This window comes from Manis javanica, chromosome 15 (assembly GCF_040802235.1).
Source record: "Manis javanica isolate MJ-LG chromosome 15, MJ_LKY, whole genome shotgun sequence".
In the NCBI taxonomy this organism is placed as follows: Eukaryota; Metazoa; Chordata; class Mammalia; order Pholidota; family Manidae; genus Manis; species Manis javanica.
The window spans coordinates 68,745,099-68,769,982 of record NC_133170.1 but is presented as its reverse complement, the minus strand read 5'-3'; the positions used below and the strand labels follow the sequence as shown (position 1 = coordinate 68,769,982).

Genomic DNA, 24,884 nt, shown 5'->3' with positions numbered 1-24,884 from the left:
ACCCTGCACTGTATAACAAATATATCATATTTTCTCACATTGAACACTTTATTCTTCCTTGAAGATGAACAACAAAGCTGAACAATTACTAGTTATATATAAAATTTAAACTTATCACATGTACAGTTTTCACATTTCATATGTATATTGAGGAATCAGTGCATCCTTTCCTATGAGCACTCTGGAAGACAAAAGAGAGAAAGCTCCTTGAGCTATCAACCAGCCCATTCTAGAAAAGTCTTTTAGATTTCCAAGCTGTTCTAACCACTCTCTCTTATTGCAGTTCCCCCCTAGGGAAGTGGTTCTCGGGTGCTCAGCCCCCACCTCTGCACCACCCAGCTTCTAGCTGGCTCCACCTAGTTCTGCCACCTGACAACATTTTTCTCAATTACTGTACAATTAATGTGTAAAATAAACTCTCTCCTTCCTCGGGCCCTCCTACTATATTCTTTCCGGCTTCATCTGCTTGGAACTGCTTTGTGGTATCCCATTCCAATCTACCAGTTGGAAAGCTAGCTAGCTACAGTGCCTGGTACAGAAATGGCAATTAGACCCAAGACTCCACATAATTAACATGACACTGGGGGAAGATCCCCTCGTGAGCCCTGTACTCTACTTGAACGATCTTATACAATACACTGCTATTTTTATACTCTCTTCAACAGGGCCTGAAAAGGAAAGAAAACCTGAACTACAAACAATGAATAATTTTTAAAATAACTCGCATTAAAGCAGGGGGATGAATAAATTGGATTAGCCCTCAAAGCCTGCACCACTTCACGATCTGTTCTCTTTACCAGGTTCCCAGAGGTGCGATTTGGTTTCCAGATACGACCTATGTGCTGAGAGTACTGGAAATAACCAAGACCAGATGGTGCCCCATTCTAAAGCCAAACCAAGTAGAATAAAATTTCCAAAGGAGGGAAGCGAGTAGAGAGGGGAGGTGTGATGGTTTGGAGGCAACCTCAAGGGCTAGAAGTATAATAAAACAGGATGTCTCTGAGCAACCCCAGGCCTCACACAGTGGCACAGCTTCCTTAATTAACAACTTACATCAGACAAATGGGAAGAAGAAATTAAAGGGAAGCTTGGCATTGATGGTTGGTCGGAAGCCTGCCTCTGCAGGTGCAGATACATCCACAAATGTGACCATGGTGGAAATAAGAATCGTCCTCTCATTTCCTGAGTTGGTCTGTAAAAAAAAAAAGAGTGATGCACGCCCCTGCCTTCCAGTGGTGCCAGGATAACAAAGATGGGACGTCTCACCCAACCACTGTCAGTTCCTGAATCTCATAGGTATATGGAGGGCTAATCAGTCACTAACTCAGATGAAGTACAATTTTTAGCCAGGTTATCCTAACACACTGAAGTCAATCATAACTCAATTTTCACCAGAATTTTAAAGATGAAACCTAAACAACAATGCTAATATAAATTAAACCTCCCATCAGTGAATTTTTTTTTCCTAAAAGATAACTGCTAAATTGTTTTAAGAATGCAAATTGCTTAAACTTCAATTGTAATCTTTTTCACAAAATAATAAATTTCGCTATCACACTTGACTTTTGTCTGGACTTGTGTCCTAACCTATACCCTTAAACTAAAGTTAGGCCTACCTCAGGGAATAAGGATGAAATTAGATTTGCAGTTACATTTACTATTTTAGCCTGTGGATTCAATAAGGATCCGTATTTAGTCCACTTCACTTCTATCACCAAAGCCACTGGGAGCTGGCAAGAATCCTACAAAACAAAATGCTGTTAATCAATTTAATTTAAATATTACACAACCTCAAATCAAATTTAATCTGCAGTTCAAAGTTTTAATTATGTTTCACATATTACAAAATGTTCTGAACAAGAGAATGAATAGACTTTAGAAGTTCAGATGAAAACAGCTTAGAGAAAGCACATATTTAAAGTACGCAATGCTCCAAAAATATTTTAACACCTAAAGCATAATTTTTCCATCCCTTGCTATCTCTAAAGAGACCAGCATTACTTGGGAATTATGGTAATTTCAATACCCAACTATGGAACCTTGAGGGCCTTATCTGCTCTAACTTCATCTGTCTATTTATATCTGCCTCACAGATATTTCCAGAGAGAAACTGGTATTGGGCAGGGAGGAGAAAGATGGAGAAAGGATAGTACTATGAACAGATAGAAATTAAATTGGATTGCATATCACACTGAAATGTACCTAGAGGAACTTAAAGTACTTTCTTTTCATTTATCTAATTTCATTGGTTGACACTTAAGATGTTCCATTGGGGTTTACCGGAAGAGACAGTAAGTCATCAAAGATCATCTTAACAACCAAAGAGCTTTAGTGTTACAACTGAGCTGCCCCAGTTGAGGTTAGATGCTGAGGGAACTGGCCTGAGGCCTCTGCCCCAGAGCTTTTGTTTGGTCAGTCCCAAGAGAAAAATGGGAAAATGGACCTTCCCAATCTTTTCCTGCCTTCAGATCTCCTTAATTGGCAAATGTGGTAACTGTTGAAGCTGCATGGTAGGTAGAAGGGATTTCCATTCTATTATTCTACTTCTGTGTGTGCCTGAAAATTTTTCACAAGTTTTTAAAGAATATGTCTCTTCAAGGCATGAAAAGCTAGCAGGCCTGCTAAATTTGGTGTCTGCCAAAAGGCACCAGTGGAATTCCTTAGCTTGGAACTGCCTTCTAAGAAATCTACAGGCTGGAAAAAAAAAAGAAAAGAAATCTACAGGCTGAAAATCCTTGAGCTATCCTAGAAGATGCAACATGTAGCTGGTATAAACTGAGTTTAGCAGATGCTCTCACGCCTGTGTCTACCTGGTTTCCTGAAAGGTTGGTATAAAACCCTCTCTAGGTCCCCGCTAGCTCCCTGGACCAGCACAGACCTTAGAAATACTGATGTCCACACTGCTGCCTCTCCTCCCAACCTATGTTTACGCTTCTTAAGGGGAATAATAACTGGAAGTCTTAACTCAGCTCAGAGAAGCCAGAAGCAATTTGCCTGGTTCACTGAGGCAGCAGAGCTGAGCTAAGACTTCGCAGCTGAACAGCAGGAACTGAGTAATCAGGGGTTTCTGCTGGGGGCTAGTGAGTTAGTCCAAACCCCTGTTGTCCCCAGGCTATAAATATGCTAAGCAGATAATGAGAGGCCTGAAGAAACTGTGACAAGAAAAAGCTTGGCAATTAAAGGATGAGGTGGAGGGCACGCCTCCAGTGATGGGGACCAGCCCACACACTGACTGCTGAGACAAAAGAAAAAGGTGGGCAGAAGAATCCCATGTGATCAGGAGCCTATTTGTAGGACGTCAGCTGCCATTAAAATCTTTAAGGAACTTTGGAGTTGAAAGCTCTCACATGCTGGCTGCCTTTGCAGACTGGGGAACAAGGGTGGGACAGCTACCTGGATGGAGGAAGACTCAGTCTTTCTGAGATTGTCCTCCCCCTCGACTGTCATACCACAATACTGGAGAAGGCCTCGTGTAACAGTGAATAGTCAGGATGCTGATCAGTGGCAGTCCCCACTTGCGGAGTGACCACTAGGCACTAGAAATGTTACTTTGTTTGACTGGACAACCCCATGAGGTCAATAGCATAGCTACAATTCCCATTCACAGATGAGGACACGGCTCAATCCCACAAAATCACTGGCCAAAGGCAAGAGTGCTCACAGAGGGCAAAATCAGTCCTCAAGATCCAGGCTCACCTGAAAGCAAAGCCAGGAGCTCCTAACCCAGAGCCACGCGCCCCCTCCGCAGGCTGCTCCCCAAGCTGCATTTCCCCGAGGCCGGAGGAGCAGGGCAAGGAGGACAGTATCTTGCAGGCATCCTTCAGCTCCCCGCCCTTTACCTTCACGTGGGATATCTGGGTGACAAAGTGGACAGGCACCCAGTCCAGCACATCCTGAGCCCTGGAATTTCCAAAAGAGGCCACATAATCTGGGAAGCCCTGGCCCTTCAGCAAGCTCTTCACCTTCTGCATTACAAGTGGACATGTGATAGCTCTGGTCAGTCTTTAGGAAGGAAAAAAAAGGTCAACAGAATGAGGCTGTGGTTCTCACCAGTACAGGCCTCAGCAAAACCGGGCTTATGTCACAGAAACTTAAGAGTAACTTTGGGAAATTTTGATTGGCCAGGGAGACAAATCCAAAACATTTTCCAAACTGTGTTCCATTGAGAAGCTCTGTACAAGAAGGGATTCATGGCCAAAAGTTTGGGAAATATGGCATACCCATGCCCCTCCTGGAGCACACTGGCATATCAAAAGCTCTGAGAAGTCCTACAGTAAGGAACCATACTTTTAACCAATATCCCAAGGATACTGGACCATAGACCTACACCTACTGACATCTTGTAGAAATGTAGTCCATGGAACCCCCTTTGAGAAATGCTGGTCTAAAGTGATCAGAATAATGTAAATAGTAAATATTGGTCTAACCAAAATAATGATATGATTGCCTGGGAGATGTAGGGATGGAAAGTGAGCAGTGGTGAAGTAGGGGGTGAAAGGGAAAAGAGCCAAATTTCATCTTACCTAGTGGGAACTCACTAATTTATAAAAAACAAAATATCAAGAAGTAGCCTTATGTGCAGGTCATTTAAAAATATGGGGGTAAATTTCAAAAAAATCAGCTACAAGAGTTGGAAGTGACTGTCCCTGTGGTGAGGGAAATGTGGGTAAGAACTGTTGTCTTTATAGACAGCAGGCAGAGCTGCTTGACCTTTTACATTATGTACATATTTGATAATAACAAGACAAAAACATCACATCAGACTTCCTCTCACTGGGTTTGCTGTTCTGTGTATATTAAAATTCAGAAATATAGGGAAGGACTTTCAGAAAAAATATTTTTGCTGGGAACTGAAGTGCTATGCAACCTTAAAAACAAAACATAGTATGTCATAGTTTTCCTTTGAATAATGATAAATGGCTTATGATTATGAGAATCGAAATTATAAAACAAACAATGCCATTATAAGGTACAGTTACTATTGCTACTATCCATTAACACCTATAATAAGCTACATTGTGGCTTTCTTTCACTTATCAGCTGATGCAGAGGTTTGATTAAAATGGGGAAGGGGAAGGATACGATGCTTTGTTTTCTCATCAACACAAACAAGTTCCAATAGAAACAAATTACTCTTACCTTAGTTTACAGCCAGACTGCATATTGTAACCAAATAATACTGGGGTCCGGATCCCCGCAAAGCAGTCTTGCTCAGCTATACTACGAAGAATAGTTAATTGTCCATATCTATTCCTGGTCTGAATAATCCCGGACATTCATAGAGTTAAGGAACAATCACTCAGTACCAAAACAGTCTAACTCTCAGGGGACAATGTCACATGTGTGACAGGAGAGAGATCCAATATCCCTTCTCTGGGCCTCTGTGATTTTGACAGTTATTTCCCAGGAGGGGCAAACAATAGTTCTATTTTCCTTGATTCATCAGTAGATCCTCAGAAGAAAAATCCTCAGACATTGGCCCTTCAAAATTAATTCCAAATTTTCAAAATCACTAAATTTGTTTAAGAGTCTCTGTTGAAGTGTGAAATTAAATATATCTAATGTTTGTCACATTTTCTGGCTTTGAGATATTCATTATAAAACAGTGACATTCTCCTGGGCTGTGCCATTTCACCCTCAACTGCCTTCTCCACACAGCCCCACAAACTGTGTGGCCAAACCCCCACCAGGGAGACCCAGAGGAAGCCCTGTTGAGACTAGTCTCTCCAGACAACAGGACTCTCAGCAATAAAGAGAAGTGCAGCCCTCACATGTGGACAGGGAGATCAACCTTCTGTACAGAACCAAAAAGGATATCCTCTCCGAGGCTGAAATCCAGCAGCTAATGGGAGCCCCACAACATAACCGGGATTTCCACTAAGAGGAACTGGCTTTGTACCTTGCTGAAAGACAATGCAGAAATGCCCCCAGATAAGTCTTGTTTTAATAAGAAGATGGCAAGGAAAAATGAAATGCTTTTCATAATAAAATCTGGGACTACCAGCCAATAAAATAATTTTCCCCCTACTCAAAACTATAAATATATCTGCTGAGTGTGGGAGTACATAATAGTGTAAGAGAACAAGTGCACATGGAAGAGAATCTTTTCCAAATGGAGAAAGATACAAGGACTCTGCCTGGTTTCATTAGCCTCTACATGCACACCAAGACGTTTGTTTAGTGCAAACTGTTAGATGTACTAAGTTTAGTAAACTTCTAAATTGAGATGTTTTTTCACTAAGAAGTTATTATTTCTTTTTACTTGGCAATTAAAACTTGCACAAAACTGATCAAACTTACCTGAATAAAACTAATTTCAAACTTTTGATGGAGCGGAAGCACTGCACTGTTAACAGTCCCCAGAAGGAGCGAGAGGTCGGCTTTTGCTACTTCACCTGCGTCTGTGTATGTGAGGCTGTACTTCACCTAAAAACAAAATGACACTCTAAATACACCTGTTCCTGTAGCTCTATTAATAACTCAAATAAGATATATATTGGAGACAAGTCCTTTCCCATTTCTCTACTTGTTGAAGCATTTCTCTCCTGTCCAGTCCAGTCACAGGAGGTGCTATCTCAGCATCAGCCCAGCTGACAGACAGGTCACAGCCTCTCTGTGCTTGACTGCATCAGCCCCAAATCAGCCCATCTGAGCAGAATGGATCAGGCTATCCCTGCAGAGGAAACGTGTTACAACAGAATAGCAACAACAAATCTGGACATATTCTTACAAGTCACTAGGTTCATGGAGAAACATCACACATGATTATTTCAGAGGCAAATACGGAAGCGTCCTCTGATGAGACAGCATAAAGGCAAGCCAGAGGGCGAGCCAAGAAAAGCAATACCATAGGATGGAGCCCCTTGGAGGCCATCCAGTTACTCTCTCAGGACCACGCAGCTGGAATCTGCTGCAAACACAGCGATCAGAGCCAAGCTGGGCACCCACCTCAAGAACGACGTTCATGCAGACTGCAATGTCCCCGGCCCCAACAAGAGCCTGCCTCAATTCAGCAGTGTCTTGCAGCCGGGTTAGTGTTTTATTTAGAGATCTGACAGTGATGGACCGTACAGTGACTGGGACCTGCAAAGTAAAGAAAGACCTGGATCACTAAAGACCCTCTACAACTGAGGTGAATGGGTTAAGATAATGAAAAACTTGAAACAAACCTTTGCTAATACACTGCAAAGTAGGGAAAAGCATAACTACAGAAATATATGTGTACTATAATTCCATATTTGCAAAAATAGATATATTTATAAATACATACATTTATACAGAAAATACTCAAGAAGGATATAGCCAAAATTTTTTTAATGGTTCTCTCCGTAAACCTACGTCCACACAAAAAAGTGTGCACAAATGTTCATAGCAGCATTCACAATACCCCAAAACTGAAATTAACCCAAATGTCCAACAACCGATGAATGGAAAAATGAAACCTGGTACAGCCATACAAACGGATATTATTCACACATAAAATGGAGTGAAGCACTGACACATGCTACAGCATGGATGAATCTTGAAAACACGATGCTGAGTGAAATAAGCCAGTCACAAAAGGCCACATATTATATGACTGCATTATTATAGGGAATGTCCAGAACAAGGAAATCCACAGAGACAGAAAGTAGAGGTCGCCAGGAGCTGAGGAGAAGGTTGGGAGTGGACTGCTAGGGTATGATACAAGGTTTCTTTTTAGGGTAATGAAAATATTCTGGAATTAGACAATGGTGACAGTTGCACTACCTTGTGAATACACTAAAAACCATTGAATTGTACCTTTTGAAACGGTGAGTTTTGTGTTATGTGAATTCTCTCTCTCTCACACACACTCCATCACACCATCAAATGCATGCGCATACTCTCATCTCCGAAGCACAGCTCCTATTGATAAATGCACTCACTCTGTCCTCACTTGTGCACCTTCTGCTCCACACAGTAGTCCCAGGGCACACTAAACCCCCGCAACCTCCCTGAATATATGCCAGACCAACTTCTGTACACACACACTGGGTGGTAGGATCATGGGTAAGAGAAAACAGAAACAGACACATCTTTTAAGAAGAATCAGGAAGCCCTGGTAGACCCAATGCAATAGCATTTAAAATATATTTTTCATTCATGGCCATCATCAGCTGAGTGACAAAGCAGCAGACAATCCTTCAAGGAACTTGACCCTCCAAATGTGACAAATCTGACATTTGCTCTAAATGTCGGCTCTTAGAAACCACTATTTAGGAAGGAATCTTACTTGTACCTGGTTGTTTATATTGCTTTGAACTTTGCCCTCAATCATGTGCCCTGCTGTTTATCATTCAAAATTACTAAGTATTTAAGCTGTCATTTTTTTAGATAAATAAGTAGTTCTTACGTGTCTGCTCCCATGACCAAGAAGACCTGCAACTGTCCTCGTAAGTCAAACCTCTCACACAAGAACGTGACATGGTTCAGGAGCAAAGATGAGCTGTTAGGTGACAAGAGTGGAAAAGGCACCTCCAATCACCGCAACGCCCTCTGCATAACAAGCCACACCAACGGACTGCAGAGTTACACAGGAGGTACCGCGCTACAAGCTCACTAGCTCCTAAGTTTACGTCATCAAAGGACAACCCCAGATTCCTTCATCTGAACATACTGACCCCTGATCCAGTGATGATACTGGGTTCCAGAGGTGCATGCCCCTCCACACCAGCCAGTGACGGAGCCATTCCCATGGTGTGCAGGTGTGCTGGCAGAAACTGAAGGGTCCAGTTTAAACAAGCTTTGGAAAGACTGATGGGCTAGTGTAGGTGGCAAGATCTGCCCTAGTAAATCAACAACCACTGGAACAGTCACAAGAATGAAAAGGCGGGCTGTTCTGGCTTCCTGAATGCCCTGTGCAGTCATATCCCATCCCCAAGCCACCCACTGGCAAAGAACCAAAGCAGATTTAACAATGAAACCAGGGCCAGAGACTTACTGAACTTACTGAAATGACTCACTGAAGCCACTTACGGTAGGTTCTGCGTCCTGAGTGCCTCCTGGTTGCCAGATGCTGCAGCGGACACCTTCTGTGTGTCACCCACTCCAGCCTGACACTTAAGCCTCTGGGACAGATGCTTACCCACTGCTTTACAATGGGGAAACTGAGGTATATAACATACAAGAAAATGATGGCAAAGCTGAGTCTGAACTAAGGCCAAGCAATTCCACAGGCTTTGGGAGGCTATGACAAGGCCACCTCTTTGGGCCTCCTGGGCACTGTATTCACAGGCAGGTATATGGCACAGACCCAAGAGCAAGGGGTAGACCCATGTTCCTTTCTCTCTGGCATATCCACAAAGGGACCTTGGACTCCTGACCACAGGCTGACAGAGCCCCTGGGCTGGAGGTGCTAAGGCTGTAAACAGAACCTACCCATAACTCCTGAAGCTACAATGAGAATGTTCACCTCCTACACAGGTATGTACATTTACTGGGCAAAATGTTTCTATCTTCTATAACCATATAGACAGCATCCTAGGGCTTGGCCAGCTCTCCTGACAAGAGCTCAAGAAGATAACTAAGGAATGCCCTGAAAGCACAGAAGCCAGTCTCACCCACTGTCTGTCAAGCTATGCCACATAAACAGGAAAAAGTATGGACTACAAAAATCGGGAATTTAAAAACCTGGAAAACTAAAAAGTTTCCCTATTTTGTTTCTGCTTGTTCTTTGGCAAATATTTTTGTTATTGGCAGTAAGGTACCCTTCTAATCCTAAGTGTATTCATTTCAAAAGGCTCAGAGATAAGACAGTGTCCTGCAAGCTACCTTATTTTTCCATTGAAAAATACTCTTACCTTTGTTGTTGAACCAGGCACCTAAATGAAAAGAAACATCAAATTCAGTTAAAGACAACTAAAAGAAGACCTTGGTTCTTATCCCCCTTTAAGGGGATAGTCATCTTTTTAAAGACTTCACAAAAAGGAAAACAGATTTCTGTAATTAAGACTTACCATCTACATGTTTTTGAATCTATAATCAAAGCTTTAACTACATTTTCCTTCTATGTTCATTTCCAACAGGGCTAGTCTCAGGGAGGCCCCATGCTTCGGTGTAATTATTCAGTATTTCCATATGGTCCTCAGTGACATAGCACTGTGGGGAAGACATGGCTCCCATCTTCCTGGTCACTCACTACACCTGTCCTCCCTGGAAGGACCCCATCATTTGCCTAGGTGACTTCGATAGCCTCCTGACTGGTCGTTCTGACTCTAGCCCAAGCCCCCTCATTGCCAAGCTCCTGCTTCCCCACCACAGCTGAGCCCTTTCGGAAGGTCATGGCCTCCCTTCTTTCCTCGTCCCCATCTCCCCCAGTCACAAGACACACCATCAAGTCAGTGGGAGGTTTGGGGAGGCATGTGCTGAAAGAGAACTGTGCCTGAGGGATACTTCCAGGACAACTGAAATCGAACTAATTGGAAGGATTCACAGGCCTTCACAGCTGACTTATGAGAAGAGAGTGGGAGGAAAAAGTTAAACTTGATTCTGAAAACTGAAGCCCAGATGAATACTGGTGCCATGGACTACCCTACCCCCACACTCCCCTACCCAAAAAAGAGGAAATGGTGGGGGGAGAGGGGAGCTTTCATAACAATCACATGGTTTTTAATCATTGAAAAACCTCTTCTCTTTCAATCCTCCATGTCATCCAGTGGCCTCTCCTTTTCTCAGTTCAGCCTTGTCACTGCTACTGGAAAGAAACAGGTCTCTTCACCACCAGGACCTCTTCTCCCTGCCCCAGGAATCCTACTTCCTGTCCTTCCCTGGTTGCTTATTACATCGCCAACGGGAAAGCGGATTTTCTATTCTTTTCTGGTCTGTCTCTCAAAGAGGTATCTTTTTGGAGCTAATATGATTATTTCTGTTACAGACGTTAAGACATTTATAGTTGCTAAAGTATTTGCTTACTCAAGTTGTTTTTAATTCAAGAGACAGACATTATCAGTTACCATCAATATAATGGAAAAAAAAGGAAAAATGAATGAAAGCAAATATGAGCTAGCTAAAAATAAGAATTGTTTTAAGGGATTTTTTTCAGCATCTTTGGTATCAGTATACCAAATAACTAGAGAAGAAAAATTTAAACTTGACTTGTCAATCATGCACCAGAATTATTCTTTACTTAAGTATCTTTTCAACAGAATATATTTTCCTTCATGTATCAAAAGAACAGAAAGAAAACTAATAAATCAGTTTCACTTCAAAATAATTCTTACCCTCAAAATTTTAGGGCTGCTGTAATGAGCCATGCTGAGGGCTTCAGCTGCTTCACACTGCTCCACATTTATTATTCTGGTGCAGCCAACAGCTTGGTTCACCAGAAATGCTGGAAATCATCACATTCCCAAGGAAAAAACAAACAAAAAAGAGAAAACATTTCTCCAATGTCCAATGGTAACTAAAAAACTATAATCGAAGTAAAACTGCAAGATAAGTTATGACACAGATATACAGCATGCTTGAAATAGTTTAAAAGTTGTTTTTCAAATAGGTAATACATTCACGATTCAAAATGCAAAGGCACAGCATTTAGAGTGGTCTTCCTCCCAGCCCTGTCTCCCAGCACCCAGCTTCCACCAGCCCCTTCCCCAGGGGTAATCACTGTGCAGTTTATTGTGCATCTTTCTGGAAATATTTTATGCAAATAAAAGCATGTGTATATATATCTTTAGCTATTTCTTTCCCCCTTTGGAAACAAATGTACAATATCTATTCTGCCCTTCATTTTTTTTCACTAAACAATATATCCTGGAGTTCAGTCTATTTCAGCACACAAAGCGCCTCTTCCTCCTCTTTTAGGGATAATTAGTATTCTGTCAGAGATATGCCATAGCTGATTCAACCAGTTCCCCATTACTGGACACTTAAGTTGTCTCTAGCTTTTCTGTCACAAACAATGCTGCAATCTATTATTTTGCATGTGGGCCAGAGTTTCTGTAGGATCAACTTCTAGAAGTAGGACAAAGGGCATATTCACTCACAATTTTGATACACATAGCCAAACTGCTCCTCACAGAGGCTGTCCCAGTCTACAGTCCCACGGCCACGTAGTTGAGTGCCTGCTTCCCTACAGTCTTAAATTGCTTAAGCTTTGCCAGTCCATTAAGTGGAAATAATATATCAGTTTGGTTTTAATGTACACTGTTCCTATTGTGAGCAAGATTAAGTATCTTTCAACAGAATTTATTTTGCTTCATTTACCAAATGAGGCCTCATTAAGCCACATGCTGTCATCCATTACTTGGCTAGCTTCTTCATAGTGAGGCTGGCTTAAGGACTAGAGGGCCATGCCTGCTGCCTTCCACCGCCGAGAGGATTACACCACAGATCCTACAATGCTCCTGAAAGGAGAAGCAGGACCCATGGGAAGCAGTTTCAGGGGCTGCATCCATCCCTTGTGCAGGTTGTACCTCTGCTCCACCACCTCCTGAGGGAGCCTGAGCAGGAAATTGAATGCCTCTCAGTTTCCTCATCTAAAAAATTAAGATAACAACCTTACCTTAAAGATCACTATGGGGATCAATTGGAAAAATACTTGCAAGCACTTAACACAATGCCTAACACACAGTAAGTGCTTAATAAATGGTAGTTGTTGACAAACTTTAGCTCCAGTGAAAAAAGAACTTCCCAACTGGCTGTGTTCAACAACTGAGTGGGCTAGTTTCAGGCAGTGAGTTCCCATCACTACGAGTGCTCAAGCAGTGACTACATGTGGTAGAAAAGAGTCCAGCACAGGGTAAACTAAACTACATAACCTTGAGGCCTCTTTCGATTCCAATACTGTTTCCAGTTAGGAAGCCTGTTTAATTATGACTACTATAAATTTAAACTAGAGCAAACTCTGTTTACAGACACAAAGAAAAATGCCTACACTTACCTGCAGGGTTATTATCAGTGCACAGAGATGATGTGAGGGGAGAAGGAAATCTCAAAAACGAATCTGAAGTCTGCAGGGGAACCCCATACTGCGAATGGAACAATCAGTAGCTGTTATATTATTCAAGCCTTCATTCAGCACTGACTGGGCACCTACCATGTGCCTGGCAGCACTGCAGCATCAGGAACACAGTGAGGGGCAAAAAATCAGATGGGGTCCTTGTCCACATGGGGCTTACATCTAGCTGCCCCACCCTGTTCTTTAAAGGATGTGTGTTTCTGTGTGTGCATGATACTGTATTTGCAGGCTTTTTTATTATAGAATTCCTCTGGGAGAGTATATAAAAAGCTGACATACATGTCTGCCTCTGCAGACAGGAACTGGGTAGGCAGGGGCAGGGGTGAGAGGTAACTGTTTTTCACTAACAATAATTCATAACAAATAACAGGTACAGTACACATTAAAATCCTAACATTGATGTGCCTTCTTCCCCAAAACCAAACTCCATGAAACTTTTCCCCAATATTCAAAGCAAGATTTATAGCTATTGGGCATACAGGTAATTTTTTTTAATTTGAAAGTATCCACCTGCCTTGGTGCCACCAAGGGTATGGGGAAAGAAGCACTCTTCCTTCCCAGGAGCTGAGAGTGCAAACTCCTGCAACCTTTCTGGAGGGCAATCTGATACGGATATTTTTACAGCTCCTTCATTCTAAGTTAACCCATTTACAGAAACCTATCCTAAGGATTAAAGCAGACAAAGATGTATATATCTGTAAGAATGTTCATTGTGGGTTATTTACAATAGCAAAAACTGGAAAAGAAGGCCTGTTAATAGTGGAATGGCCCAATAATAAATGATACATATGTGGAAGCAATATTTACGTATAAGAAAATGTAGCTGCAACACAGCCTCTGACAAGATACTTTCCTATACTCCAGTTTTTCTCATCAGTTAAATGGGAACAATCTTGTATCCCTCCCACACATGTATGAAATAAGCTTGGGAAGCTCTGAGCAGTGCCTGGCACATGAAAAATGCTCAAGAAATGGTAACATTTATATTGACATGGGAAGATGCATAACATTTATCCCAGAATAAAAAAATAAGTTTACAGAACACTGTGGATAATTAAGAATCCCAAGTCTGTACAGTACTAAATGTTTACCTTTATAGATGCATTTAAAAATTGGGAATTTACACCAATCTGTTAATATGACTTGCAGCTGTATATTTTAATGGCGACAGGGGACCTTTCCATTTTTACTTATGTACTCCTATACTTTTAACTCCTATACTTTTTATACTTTTAGAACCAGCACATTGCTTTTATACTTCTCTTTTAAAATGATGCTTCCAAAAATTTTGAAGTTTACTCAAAGTTAATGCATATATCACATTTAAAGGTTTACTGATGAATAGATATAAAAGAGCACACATCTTCCCAAAGGCTGTAAAATTAAATACAACTTTGAGAAGAGGAGCAGGCATCTAACCAACCCACAACAAGCTCCCAGCAGCTGCCTTAGGCACTTTGCTGCATCTTTTGAGGTGGAGAAGAGCAAAGAATTCTGCATAGACAAATGCTAACTTACCACAGAATAAAAAACTTTAAACCCTGTATTAGAATTCAACAGCACAACTTCATTTTCATGATCTTTGATATACAGGCACAAACATTAAGTTTTTTCATCTGAAATGCAAATTCTGTCTCAGGGAAGCCAGTTTTGCTGAGAACGTACTGAAAAATTAATTTGCGAGGACAGGATATTTGTGATGGGGTGAAAGGAATCAAGTTCTTGACTCACCTCATATTTAGCAGTCTTTGGAGTATCCAATTTGGGTGTAAAAGAAACATCTGATTCTGCATTCAATGAAAAACCACTAGATGTTTTCATCAATTCATCAAAATTATTTTCATCAGGTACTTCTGGATTAATAAAGGATAATGCAGGTTTATCTGTTTTTAGAAAAATTATTTTAAATCAATATAAAATAAAATATAAACACACATAACATATGTAATATTCTGGAAACAGTTTTTAGTAGCATTAAGGCTGATGTGATGAAAATAAAGTATCTCTTTTTATATTTATTTCCCCCAAGATTTCTGGAATCTTATTAAATAAACAAGCTCCCCAGACTTGGCCTCTATCTCTAACAATGTAGAAGCAATGGTTTCTAAAGCCTACAGGCAAATGACACAACAGAAGCCAAAACCAATCTCATCGGCCCCTGGACTGAGAGGCCTGCTGCATAAACATCTAAGGCGAAGCTCTCTGCTGATGGCTACAGGGACCAAAGACCATTGTTTCTTCTCTCACACAGCCACCTCCAAAGCCTGGGAGAACAACATGCCGTGTATGGGCAAGGGAGAAGAGTAGGCAATGGGTGGCAGTGCTCACTGGCTGGTGTTAGGTTGGAGAGTGTGACGACCACTGACCAGTCATTACTTTAGGTCCTAAGTTTTCAGTTGCAAGGGGAAAAATACAAAATAAAAAGACATTCTAAAAACACAATGAAGCTTAATTGGTAAAACCACAAATACATCTCTGATCTTTGAAAGCTTGACAACATTTTTTCACTTACATGTACTTTGGATCTAGACACCTACTTGAGCTAAATGCTCAGATAAAAATAAAGATCCTGTTTTCATGCAAATATTTTTAGTAAAAATAAAAGAGAAAAAAGGAAATTGAAACTGAGCCTGATTTTCAACCATTAAACCAGGAGGAAATAGAGTTAAAAAAATACACACACACACACACACACACACACACACACACACACACACACACACCTAAATAAATCTAGATTTCTATGCACGTCTACATATTATAAACACCTTTGAAATAAAATAAGAGATTTCAAAAGACAACTATACAAGCACAATTACTTTTAAAGAAATGTACATGCCCACAGGTCTGTAAAGTTACTTCCAGTTGCCTTGAAATGGCCTCAGAAGATATACCCTCGACAAACCATAGAATTGCTTTAAATCTAACCGAATGGCATATTTTTCCATAAAAGAACTTTTAAAAGGAAAAATTCAGTTTCACAAAGTGTATCACCATCAAATACTTACAGTTTGTAATATGAATGCAGAAAATAGATGGATTGATCTGGTCAACAAGCTTAAACACCCTTTGAGGTGGGTTTGCTGTAAAATTTAATGAATAGATGGCTGCTTTTTGACTACAAAACTGACTATCACCCCTGAAAATTAAGAAAATACAAAATTTTAAGGCATATGCACACAATCTTACTAAGATTATTTTAAAACTCAGATGCTTGTATTGTACTATGTTACCTATATGGAGGATATTTATGAAAGCATGATGTTAGAATTAAATCCATTTTTATTTAGTTTATTCAGTGTTAAAATATTTGGCATTTGAAACTTTTTCCTTTAACAGGAAAAATATTAAGATAAATAGAATAACTTTTAAAGAAATCTTCCTTAAAATATGTAAGTACGGAATACAGACCAGAGTGTAATTTTCATGTAAATGAACCTTATAAATTCTGACAGAATTAATTATATAAATGTTTGCCGAACTTCAGATTGTTTCTAAGTACTCAGATGGATCCCAAAATTCCTTGTCTTTAGAAGAAAGCTCTCTTCAAAGAAATGTGAAAATGAGAAAATATGGAGTCATCTGAAGTCTTGGGGCTTAGAAGTTAGGGTAGTCAAGACTGCAACCAATCTCATACTTGACAAACCCTAATCAATTTGATAACAGAGATAGATGTAGAGTGGAGAGAGATATAACAAAAATGGGGTCATATTCTACATATTGCCTTAAGGCCTCTCTCACTTAATACTTACTATGCAATATTTCCCATGTCATATGTTTTTTCAACATTATACTAAATGGCCTCATTGTACACCAACTTATTAAGACAGGCCCATGTTTTTTTTAACCAATCCTCTACTGTTGGTTTGGGTTTTTGCTAATTTTCCCCAGTTATATATAATGCTTAATGACATCCTTGTACATAAAATCTTTATTAATGTCTCCAGTTCTTCCTTAGGCTGTATCCCCTGAAGTGGAATCACTGAGTTGAAAGGTAAGTACATATTTAAGGTTTCTGAGATATCATGCCAGGTTGCCCTCCAGAAAGGCAAGATGCAGCTTTATCAACTCTATAGTAAGGGTGCCCATTTCCCTGTACTTTTGCCAAGATTGGATATTATTATTGTTTTTACCCTTTGTGAGTTTCTTGGGCAAAAATCTGTTATCTCACTGTCATCTTATTTTATCTGAATTTTCTTGCTTACTAGTAAGGTTAAACATTTTTCCATATGGTTATTACTCAATGGCATTTCTTCTTTAACTTGCTTGTTCGTATCTGTTGACCATGTTTGTCTTCTCACTGATTTATGAGAATCTATATTTTTAAGAATCTCCTTTTGGTTGTAAATATTTTTTCCCAGATTTTTACCTTTCAATTTCATGGTTTTTTTTAAAATCATATAGAAGTTTTAATTTTCTTCATAATAAAATTATCATTCTTTTCTTTTATGGTTTGCCTGTGGGTTTATGCTTAAAAGATATTCCCTAACTCAAGATTAACAAATGTTCACCTTCATTTTTCATCCTTTCATTTATTTTTTAGCATTTTACTCTTCAATCTATTAGTAACTTTGGAATAATGGCATAAAACAGGAATGTGATATGCTTTCCAATAATTTTTCATCCTACATCATTTACCAAATGATACAAACTTTGTTCCAACTGAAGTGAAATACCATATTTGCTATATATTAAATATATAAATGAAAAATATAAAATACTTTAAAAAATATCAGCTGCATATAAAATCAGTATACACACTTGATCTTTGGCCTTTCTATTCTCTTCCACTGATCAACATACTTGTCTTGAATCAACAGACATTATTTTCATTATTGTAGATTACAGCATGTTTGAAACCTGGTAGCTTGCTCTTCTTATTCAATAACATCTTCACTGTTCTAATGCTTATTCTTTCAGATAAATTTTAGAATCATTTTGACACCTTACCCTTCTCACATCTAACTGGAATTATATTTATAATTAAGTTTTTATATTTTAATTGAAATGTTTACATAATGATTCTTTCCATCCTATCTCTCCATTTATTTAAATGTTTTATGTCTCTATCTTTTGAAGTTTTCTTCACATAAACTCTGAATACTTAAGTTTATTTCTTGTTCTCTTTCTATTGGTGTTATGAATAGGATCCATCTCCATTAATCCTGTGCAGTGTATTAGTATCACAACTGTATTATTTCTCTCTAGTCACAACCTTCAGGGTGTGGGCAGGGTGCTTATTAATCCTCATCTGCAATTGCATCTGACTTGCTTCCCTGCCACCAGGTCTGGCCCTGTGAACCATCATTCACGCTGATGCAGAATTGTCTAAAATGGAAATCTGATCCCCTCATTCCCTTGCCCCCTGCAAAATTCAGGAAAGATCCAAACTCCTGAGCATACACACAGGCCCCTCAGGATCTGATCCCTGCCACTGTGCCACACCCCTCTTGCCCCACCCTTCCCTAGCAGCACTGAGTTACTTACTGTTAAGCCAAAAGGCCATATCCTTTCACCCCCAGGACTCTGCCCTGTAACTCCCTTGGCCTGGAATGCCCTTTCTGATTCCATGCTGGTCAACTTCCATTTGTCCTTCAGTTCAACTCATCTTTTCTAGAAAGCCTTCCCTAGTCCAACTGTCTAGGTTAGATGTCAGTCCTCTGAGTTCTCCAGGAGCACTAGGTGACTGGTGCAGAAACTGCCATCCACTCATCTACCTGCCTTATTCCATAAGCTCTCTGAAGGCAGAACCATGTCTAATTCTTTGGTACAATGCTGGGGCTGGGACACTGGAGATGCTCGAGAAAGGTGTGGTGAGGTGTGAAAGTCAGATTGTGAGAAAGCAGGGAAGAGGCAGGAGTCAGGGTAGCCTCCAGGTTTCTGGCCTAGTTGTCTACTGAAAGAACAGAAGAGAAGTGAGAAGAGTGGTCAGTTAGGAATCAGGGGGGAGAGATTAATTCATCTATTCAACTTAATGCCTTTATGTGGCAGGAGCTGTGCTAGGCACTAGTGGTATAAAGATATAAAAGGGATATTCTTACTTTCATGATATTTCATTACTACTTTCAGGGATATTTCATTACATCTAATTAGGAAAACTGACATTAATCCAATCTTCACAATAAATTTACAATTTATTAGATGATAGGATTAGTTGTTGACAGTTCAGCAAATATTAACAAACCTTTTCTAAATTGGAACATACAAAATGAGTGGAAAAACACTCAATTAATTAGGATTATTAGTTTTGATTTCATGATTTCTACACTTTATATTTAAAAGCAAGTTACAAGCAAAACGAACTGAAAAGAACCCTGAGGTCCTTTCCTGAAGGCACTATGGATTTAGCTCTAACTTCTAAACCAGGGGTCCACAAACCATGCCTGATTTTTTTTTGGTATCATTAATCTACAACGACATGAGGAACATTATGTTTACTAGATTCCCATCACCAAGTCCCCCCCAACATACCCCACTACAGTCACTGTCCATCAGCGTAGTAAGATGCTATAGAATCATTACTTGTCTTCTCTGTGTTGTACAGCCCTCCCTGTGCCCCCTCCTCCTACATTATATCTGATAATAGTAATACCCTTTTTTTTTCCCCTTATCCCTCCCTTCCTACCCATCCTCCCCAGTCCCTTTCCCTTTGGTAACTGTTAGTCCATTCTTGGGTTCTGTGAGTCCGACACTGTTTTGTTCCTTCAGTTTTTTCTTTGTTCTTATACTCCACAGATGAGTGAAATCATTTGGTACTTGTCTTTCTCTGCCTGGCTTATTTCACTGAGCATAATACCCTGTAGCTCCATCCATGTTGTTGCAAATGGTAGGATTTGTTTTCTTCTTTTGGCTGAATAATATTCCATTGTGTATATGTACCACATCTTCTTTATCCATTCATCTATTGATGGACACTTTGGTTGCTTCCATTTCTTGGCTATTGTAAATAGTGCTGCGATAAACATAGGGGTGTCTTTTTCAAACTGGGCTGTTGCATTCTTAGGGTAAATTCCTAGAAGTGGAATTCCTGGGTCAAATGGTATTTCTACTTTTAGTTTTTTGAGGAACCTCCATACTGCTTTCCACAATGGTTGAACTAATTTACATTCCCACCAGCAGTGTAGGAGGGTTCTCCTTTTTCCACAACCTCACCAACATTTGTTGTTATTTGTCTTTTGGATGGTGGCGATCCTTACTGGTGTGAGGTGATATCTCATTGTGGTTTTAATTTGCCGTGCTTGATTTTGTAAATACAGTTTTATTGCAACACAGTCATGCTCATTCATTTATGTATTGTCTATGCTGCTTTTGCTCAACAATGGTAGAGTTGAGAAGTTGCAACAGAGACCATATGGCCTGAAAATCTTAAAACATTTACTATGAAGCCCTTTAGAGAAAAAGCTTGCTGACCCACATTCTAAATAGTCTATGTCTAAAAAATTACAGTATTGGCTAATAAAAAAAAACCTATATTCTAAATAATCTTCTCAAATTAGGGCAGAAATCTCACTGTCAAGGTCCTGGGACTTACTAAGGCAGGAAAACAAAATTATTTTCTTCAAAGACTGAACCATGCTGTAGTCCAGGTAGCCAGAAAAATAACCTGACTGTAATATCCCATTCTCCAAGCATTTTTACAATATTAGAAGTAGATTCAATTGCCCACTGTAGTTTCCCAAATAGTTTATCACAGGAAAAATACATTATACTTCCAAAAAACATTCAGCTTATCGAGAATCAATTACTACATTCACTGCAAGGCTAAATTTAAATTAGCTATCTCTGAATAGTAAGTTGGTTTCATCCTGAATAAATTAACCTTTTCTAAGTGCTGCTATTTTTTGTTTAAGTTTTGAAATCTGAATTATGAAAAATAGATTATTTAGAGGAGATTATTTATTTTAAATCAACTAGGAATGTCATTTTCTATTATTCTCCTAGACAATGTGAACTATGAAAATTCTTGGTAGATTTACATACCAGGAAAGTATAAACAAGGCTTTCCTATTTAATTTTTTGCTACAAGTACTGTGTCCACAACAAACGCTGTAAAATTAAACTGCACTTTTCACCCTAGGCTGTACATGAGAGTAATTCACTGACACAAAAATGTGACACACTGTTTACAAATCAAAGTAAAATGCAAGTCAGTCTCTGAACACTGAGATTTTGTTATACTCTTTTAAGCAAGTACCTGCTCTTCTCTTTTGCCCGCACTATCTGGTTGGATGCAAGTAAGGGATACACTTCTACCTATTGGTTTGGACAGTATGGCTTCTGAATAATACAAAATTCAGGAAATCAGGTATGTGATTTTTTTAGTCTAGTGGAGTTTTCACTTTCTGTCTCCAAATTTTATCATCTTGGTCCAGTTTTATCAAAACTACCATGTGTCACAAACTTACATGACAACTGGAACTGAGCAGGCAGAAAAGACACTGAAATCCATGGAGCTGCAATCGGGATCACAACAGCAGTTGACATCACACTGTGCTGGAGACAAGTCACAGACACACAGAGCAGCAACTGCAGAAACAGAAGAGGGGGGGATGCAGAGCATCACAATCAGCAGGTAATGACTGCCCCCTGCCACTGAAATGTACCAAAGATTCACTTCGTAAAAAAGGCCCATTTCATTTTTCCTATTGCCCTTTGGGGGAAATTTGTGAGGTGAGCATTAGTTTGAGCACTCTTCGATCTGAGGTTTCCCCCCAGTGGCTAATCATCTGACTCACCTGAAAAATTCTGTTTGTGCTCAGTAGAGACACAAAGACTCTGATTTGCTAAGCGGACTATAAACCCAGATGTCTGTGTTTTTCAAAAATTTCCCGGGTGATGCTGATAATTAAGACAGTTTTAAGAACCCAGCACACTAAATCATTTTTGCCTGATCATAGAACCAAGGGTTTAATATTGCAGACTTCCAAGCCCCTCCTCTGATGAAGGGCCCATTTACGGCTGCTAGGAACCAGGGTTCTCAAACTTGTTCCTCTCCTCAGACGCCACCTACAGCCTTGGGGCTGAGCCAACATTCACAGACTATTGGCCAAGAATCAAGTTGGCTCAGGTGCTTTTCAGGGATCCTAGAAATAAATATCTTCGGTAATTTAGACAATAAAGCATGGGGAGGGGTAGGAATCTCCCCATTTAGCAATTTTTAATTTGTAATAATGACAATCTTCTGGATTTTTAATTCCCTGTTTTATTCTGCCAAATGGGGAAAAAACCCTTTTAAAGAAATAGCAGAGCATGAGAATGATAAACACTGAATTTATGGTAGTAATTATTGCTGGGGGAGAGGGAATAAGATAAGTGCTTCGATCCTACCTATGTTTTGTTTCGTTTTTAAAAAATGATCTCATGCAAAAAAAAAAAAAGGATATCAAGCAAATGCTGGCAGAGAGTCCATGCAACATTCTTATTCCCATGTATGAATTACTTCACAATAAAAATGAGCTTTAGAAAAATATAGCTTGAAAAAGATGCAATAACACTGGAAAAAGTTTGTGAATAAGGAGAAGAGGAAAGTTTCATCAATAAATACACAATCCTTTTATAGCCTGAGACACAAACTTTCCCCTTAAGTTTACTTCTCTCTAGCCAAGGACTCCTCTAAGCACTTAGTAAAATGACAGCATAACTCATGCACACTAATTTAAAAAATAAAGAGTTTAGGTTCCCTGGCTTATGTGTTTAAAATTACAATCCTGATTTGTTTTCCAAAACTTAAAACCCTTGTAGGTAGCCAAACTACAAGGACAAAGCAATAGTGTCTTTAATAATTCCACTTAGGGAAAAAAAGGTCTCTATCCATGATGTGAGTATACTTAATCAGCCAATAAGTTATCTGTTGAGCACTGCCAGGATCTAAGTGGCACTCAGCTGGTCTTCCACACCTCTTAACATCTATATGCCTGGCTGTAGAGCAGGGTACTAATGAAGAGAGCTCAGATTCAAGATGAAAGTTACCACTCTTCTCTTCCATCTGGTAACCCATTCTCCAAATAGCTGTCCAGTTCCCTACTCAGAGTCAGTCTCCTGCTCCAACTCTACCAGAGGTGTCACCTAAAATCAGCCAAGTAATTCACCTACCTGAAAAACGGGGATAACCTGCATCATAAGGAATTAAATGAGAGACATCATGAAAGAAATGCTTAGAACAGGGCCTGCTAAACAGTAAGCAATTAATAAGTGCCAACTGGCATTTATTATCCTTAAAGAAGGGTCCTTCAAAAAGATGAAGGTAAGTGCAAATTCATCCCCCGTACTGGATAAACAGCACTAAACACATGCCCAAATAATGATGGCTCAAGAATAGCTTAATTTGGGAGAGAAGGTACATTAACAGATGGAATGCTTACACGGATAAAAGACAACCCAAAAACCTTAGAGAATTTCGGATATTGAACACTGCCGTATTGTCTCCATTTACTACTTATTTAACTTCCGCACTAATTCATCAAGTTTCAGTATAAAACAGTTTCGTTTATATTCACTGAAATAGCAAACATTTCTCTGTGCTTTTTCTTACATACTTCTCGTAGTTTATAAAGAAGGCCCTTTGGACATATAATGGTTCAGAAACTGAAGTTAAGTCCTAGAGTTCAGGTTGTTAGCAAAAGATGACTTTCCTATTTACTAATACTGAGCCTTACTCAATGTAAGACCTATTTCTCTTATGAAAGGATAGAAAAACACTGCATACTTATTGGGGTTACAGTCTGAAAAGCTTAAAAAGTTTCTTTTTTGAGATCACAAATCCCTTTGAGAAACTGCTCACTGTTATGAGTGCTCACCCCAAGAAAAATACACATTCACAAAATTTTGCACTCAATCTCAAGGTCATAGACATCGCCTGAAGTCATCCATGTCAAATCAGACTATAAAGTACTCACTAAATGTGTAGCTCCTGTTACTGAGTGTGTAAATACTCACTAAATATTGCACATTTGAGAACTGCTCTCCTCTAGAACTGAACAGGAGCAGAAAGATCACATCACTGTCCTTGATGATTAGATCACTTTGTGAGAAATATGTTAAATATTCCTAAAGATGAGTCCTAGGAAGTGGGCATAACCCCTCACCCAGAACTCTCCATCCCAAATCAACACAGGAGGAATCCTGAGTTTTCATAATTCAAGTCAACAGACAAGGGCCTTGACCTAGTCACATTTAAGTAAACCAGACTTTTGGCATCTCTTTTAGATAAGTGAAAAGTTCAATGCATCCTATGCATTTAATTTCCACAACTGTCTAGAAACTTCCAATTTAATTTCGTCTTCGACTGCAAATCTGCAAGGATTCATTCATTATTACTTTTAGCATTAATGTTGTTCAGGACTATTGCAAGCCTTTCAAAAATTTTACATTGTCCCACTTACACTCTCTTTGGGTTTTTGAGAGAATTAATGCCTATGAAACATGTAACAATAAACACACAGTAAATGTTCAATAAACGTTAATCATCGTTAGTATTATAATCATCATCGGGTTACCCCTTTCAGGTTGGATCACTATGAACCGCAGGAATTGGCACTTGGTACCCACCATCCGTGATCGGGGTGGGCGTGGGGCCAGAGGAGGGCCAGGGAGCCCTGGTGGTCCCGGGGGGCCTAGGAGACAAGGCGGATCCGGGAGTCGCTGGGCCTGCCTCCGTAGAGCTGAGGCCTTCCGTCGTCACCACCTGGGTGGCCACGGCCTGGACGTTCACGGAAGCCCAGCAGTCCAGGAGCACAAGCAGGAGGGGCGACAGGCCCCGAGGACCCATCGCCCGGCTGAACCCGACGCGGCCTGCTCTGCGGGCCCTGCGTTGCCGGGCAACCGCGGCGACTGCACGCCGGACATCACGGGAAGAATCCCGCGAGGCTGCACGAAACCGCGCGGTGGGCGGGGAACGGGCGGGGAT

General features: G+C 40.0%; 1 protein-coding gene across 3 annotated transcripts; it reads right to left on the bottom strand.

Moving 5' to 3' along the window:
* Nucleotides 1-29: 29 nt before the first annotated feature.
* Nucleotides 30-24,852, bottom strand: TCTN1 (tectonic family member 1). Of its 3 annotated transcripts, XM_017665974.3 has the most exons (15): nucleotides 24,527-24,849; nucleotides 21,385-21,505; nucleotides 15,988-16,118; nucleotides 14,711-14,862; nucleotides 12,902-12,989; nucleotides 11,241-11,350; nucleotides 9,822-9,842; nucleotides 6,949-7,083; nucleotides 6,301-6,426; nucleotides 5,818-5,903; nucleotides 5,140-5,274; nucleotides 3,840-4,002; nucleotides 1,617-1,742; nucleotides 1,054-1,192; nucleotides 30-181 (listed from the first exon to the last, which is right to left on the bottom strand). In XM_017665974.3, the coding sequence occupies exons 1-14, from the start codon at nucleotides 24,744-24,746 to the stop codon at nucleotides 1,055-1,057; spliced, it is 1,752 nt and encodes a 583-aa protein (XP_017521463.3). In that variant the 5' UTR covers nucleotides 24,747-24,849; the 3' UTR covers nucleotides 30-181; nucleotide 1,054. The 3 variants fall into 3 exon arrangements, 2 of the variants coding, with proteins under 2 accessions (XP_017521463.3, XP_017521465.3); XM_017665976.3 differs by lacking the exons at nucleotides 21,385-21,505; nucleotides 24,527-24,849 and having other exon boundaries at nucleotides 30-1,192; nucleotides 14,711-14,832; nucleotides 15,988-16,122; XR_005060213.2 differs by lacking the exons at nucleotides 30-181; nucleotides 5,140-5,274; nucleotides 5,818-5,903 and having other exon boundaries at nucleotides 24,527-24,852.
* Between the last annotated feature and the right edge of the window lie 32 nt (nucleotides 24,853-24,884).

Bases quoted from the DNA above. Each gene is read 5' to 3' on its own strand.
- TCTN1 (XM_017665974.3), bottom strand. From the start codon at position 24,746: ATGGGTCCTCGGGGCCTGTCGCCCCTCCTGCTTGTGCTCCTGGACTGC. The intron at 5,275-5,817 runs ATATCCTTTTTG...AACTCTATGAAT, and splicing joins GGATTTCAGCCTCGGAGAGG to GTCCGGGATTATTCAGACCA. The intron at 1,193-1,616 runs GTAGGCCTAACT...TTTTTTTTACAG, and splicing joins TTTCATCCTTATTCCCTGAG to ACCAACTCAGGAAATGAGAG.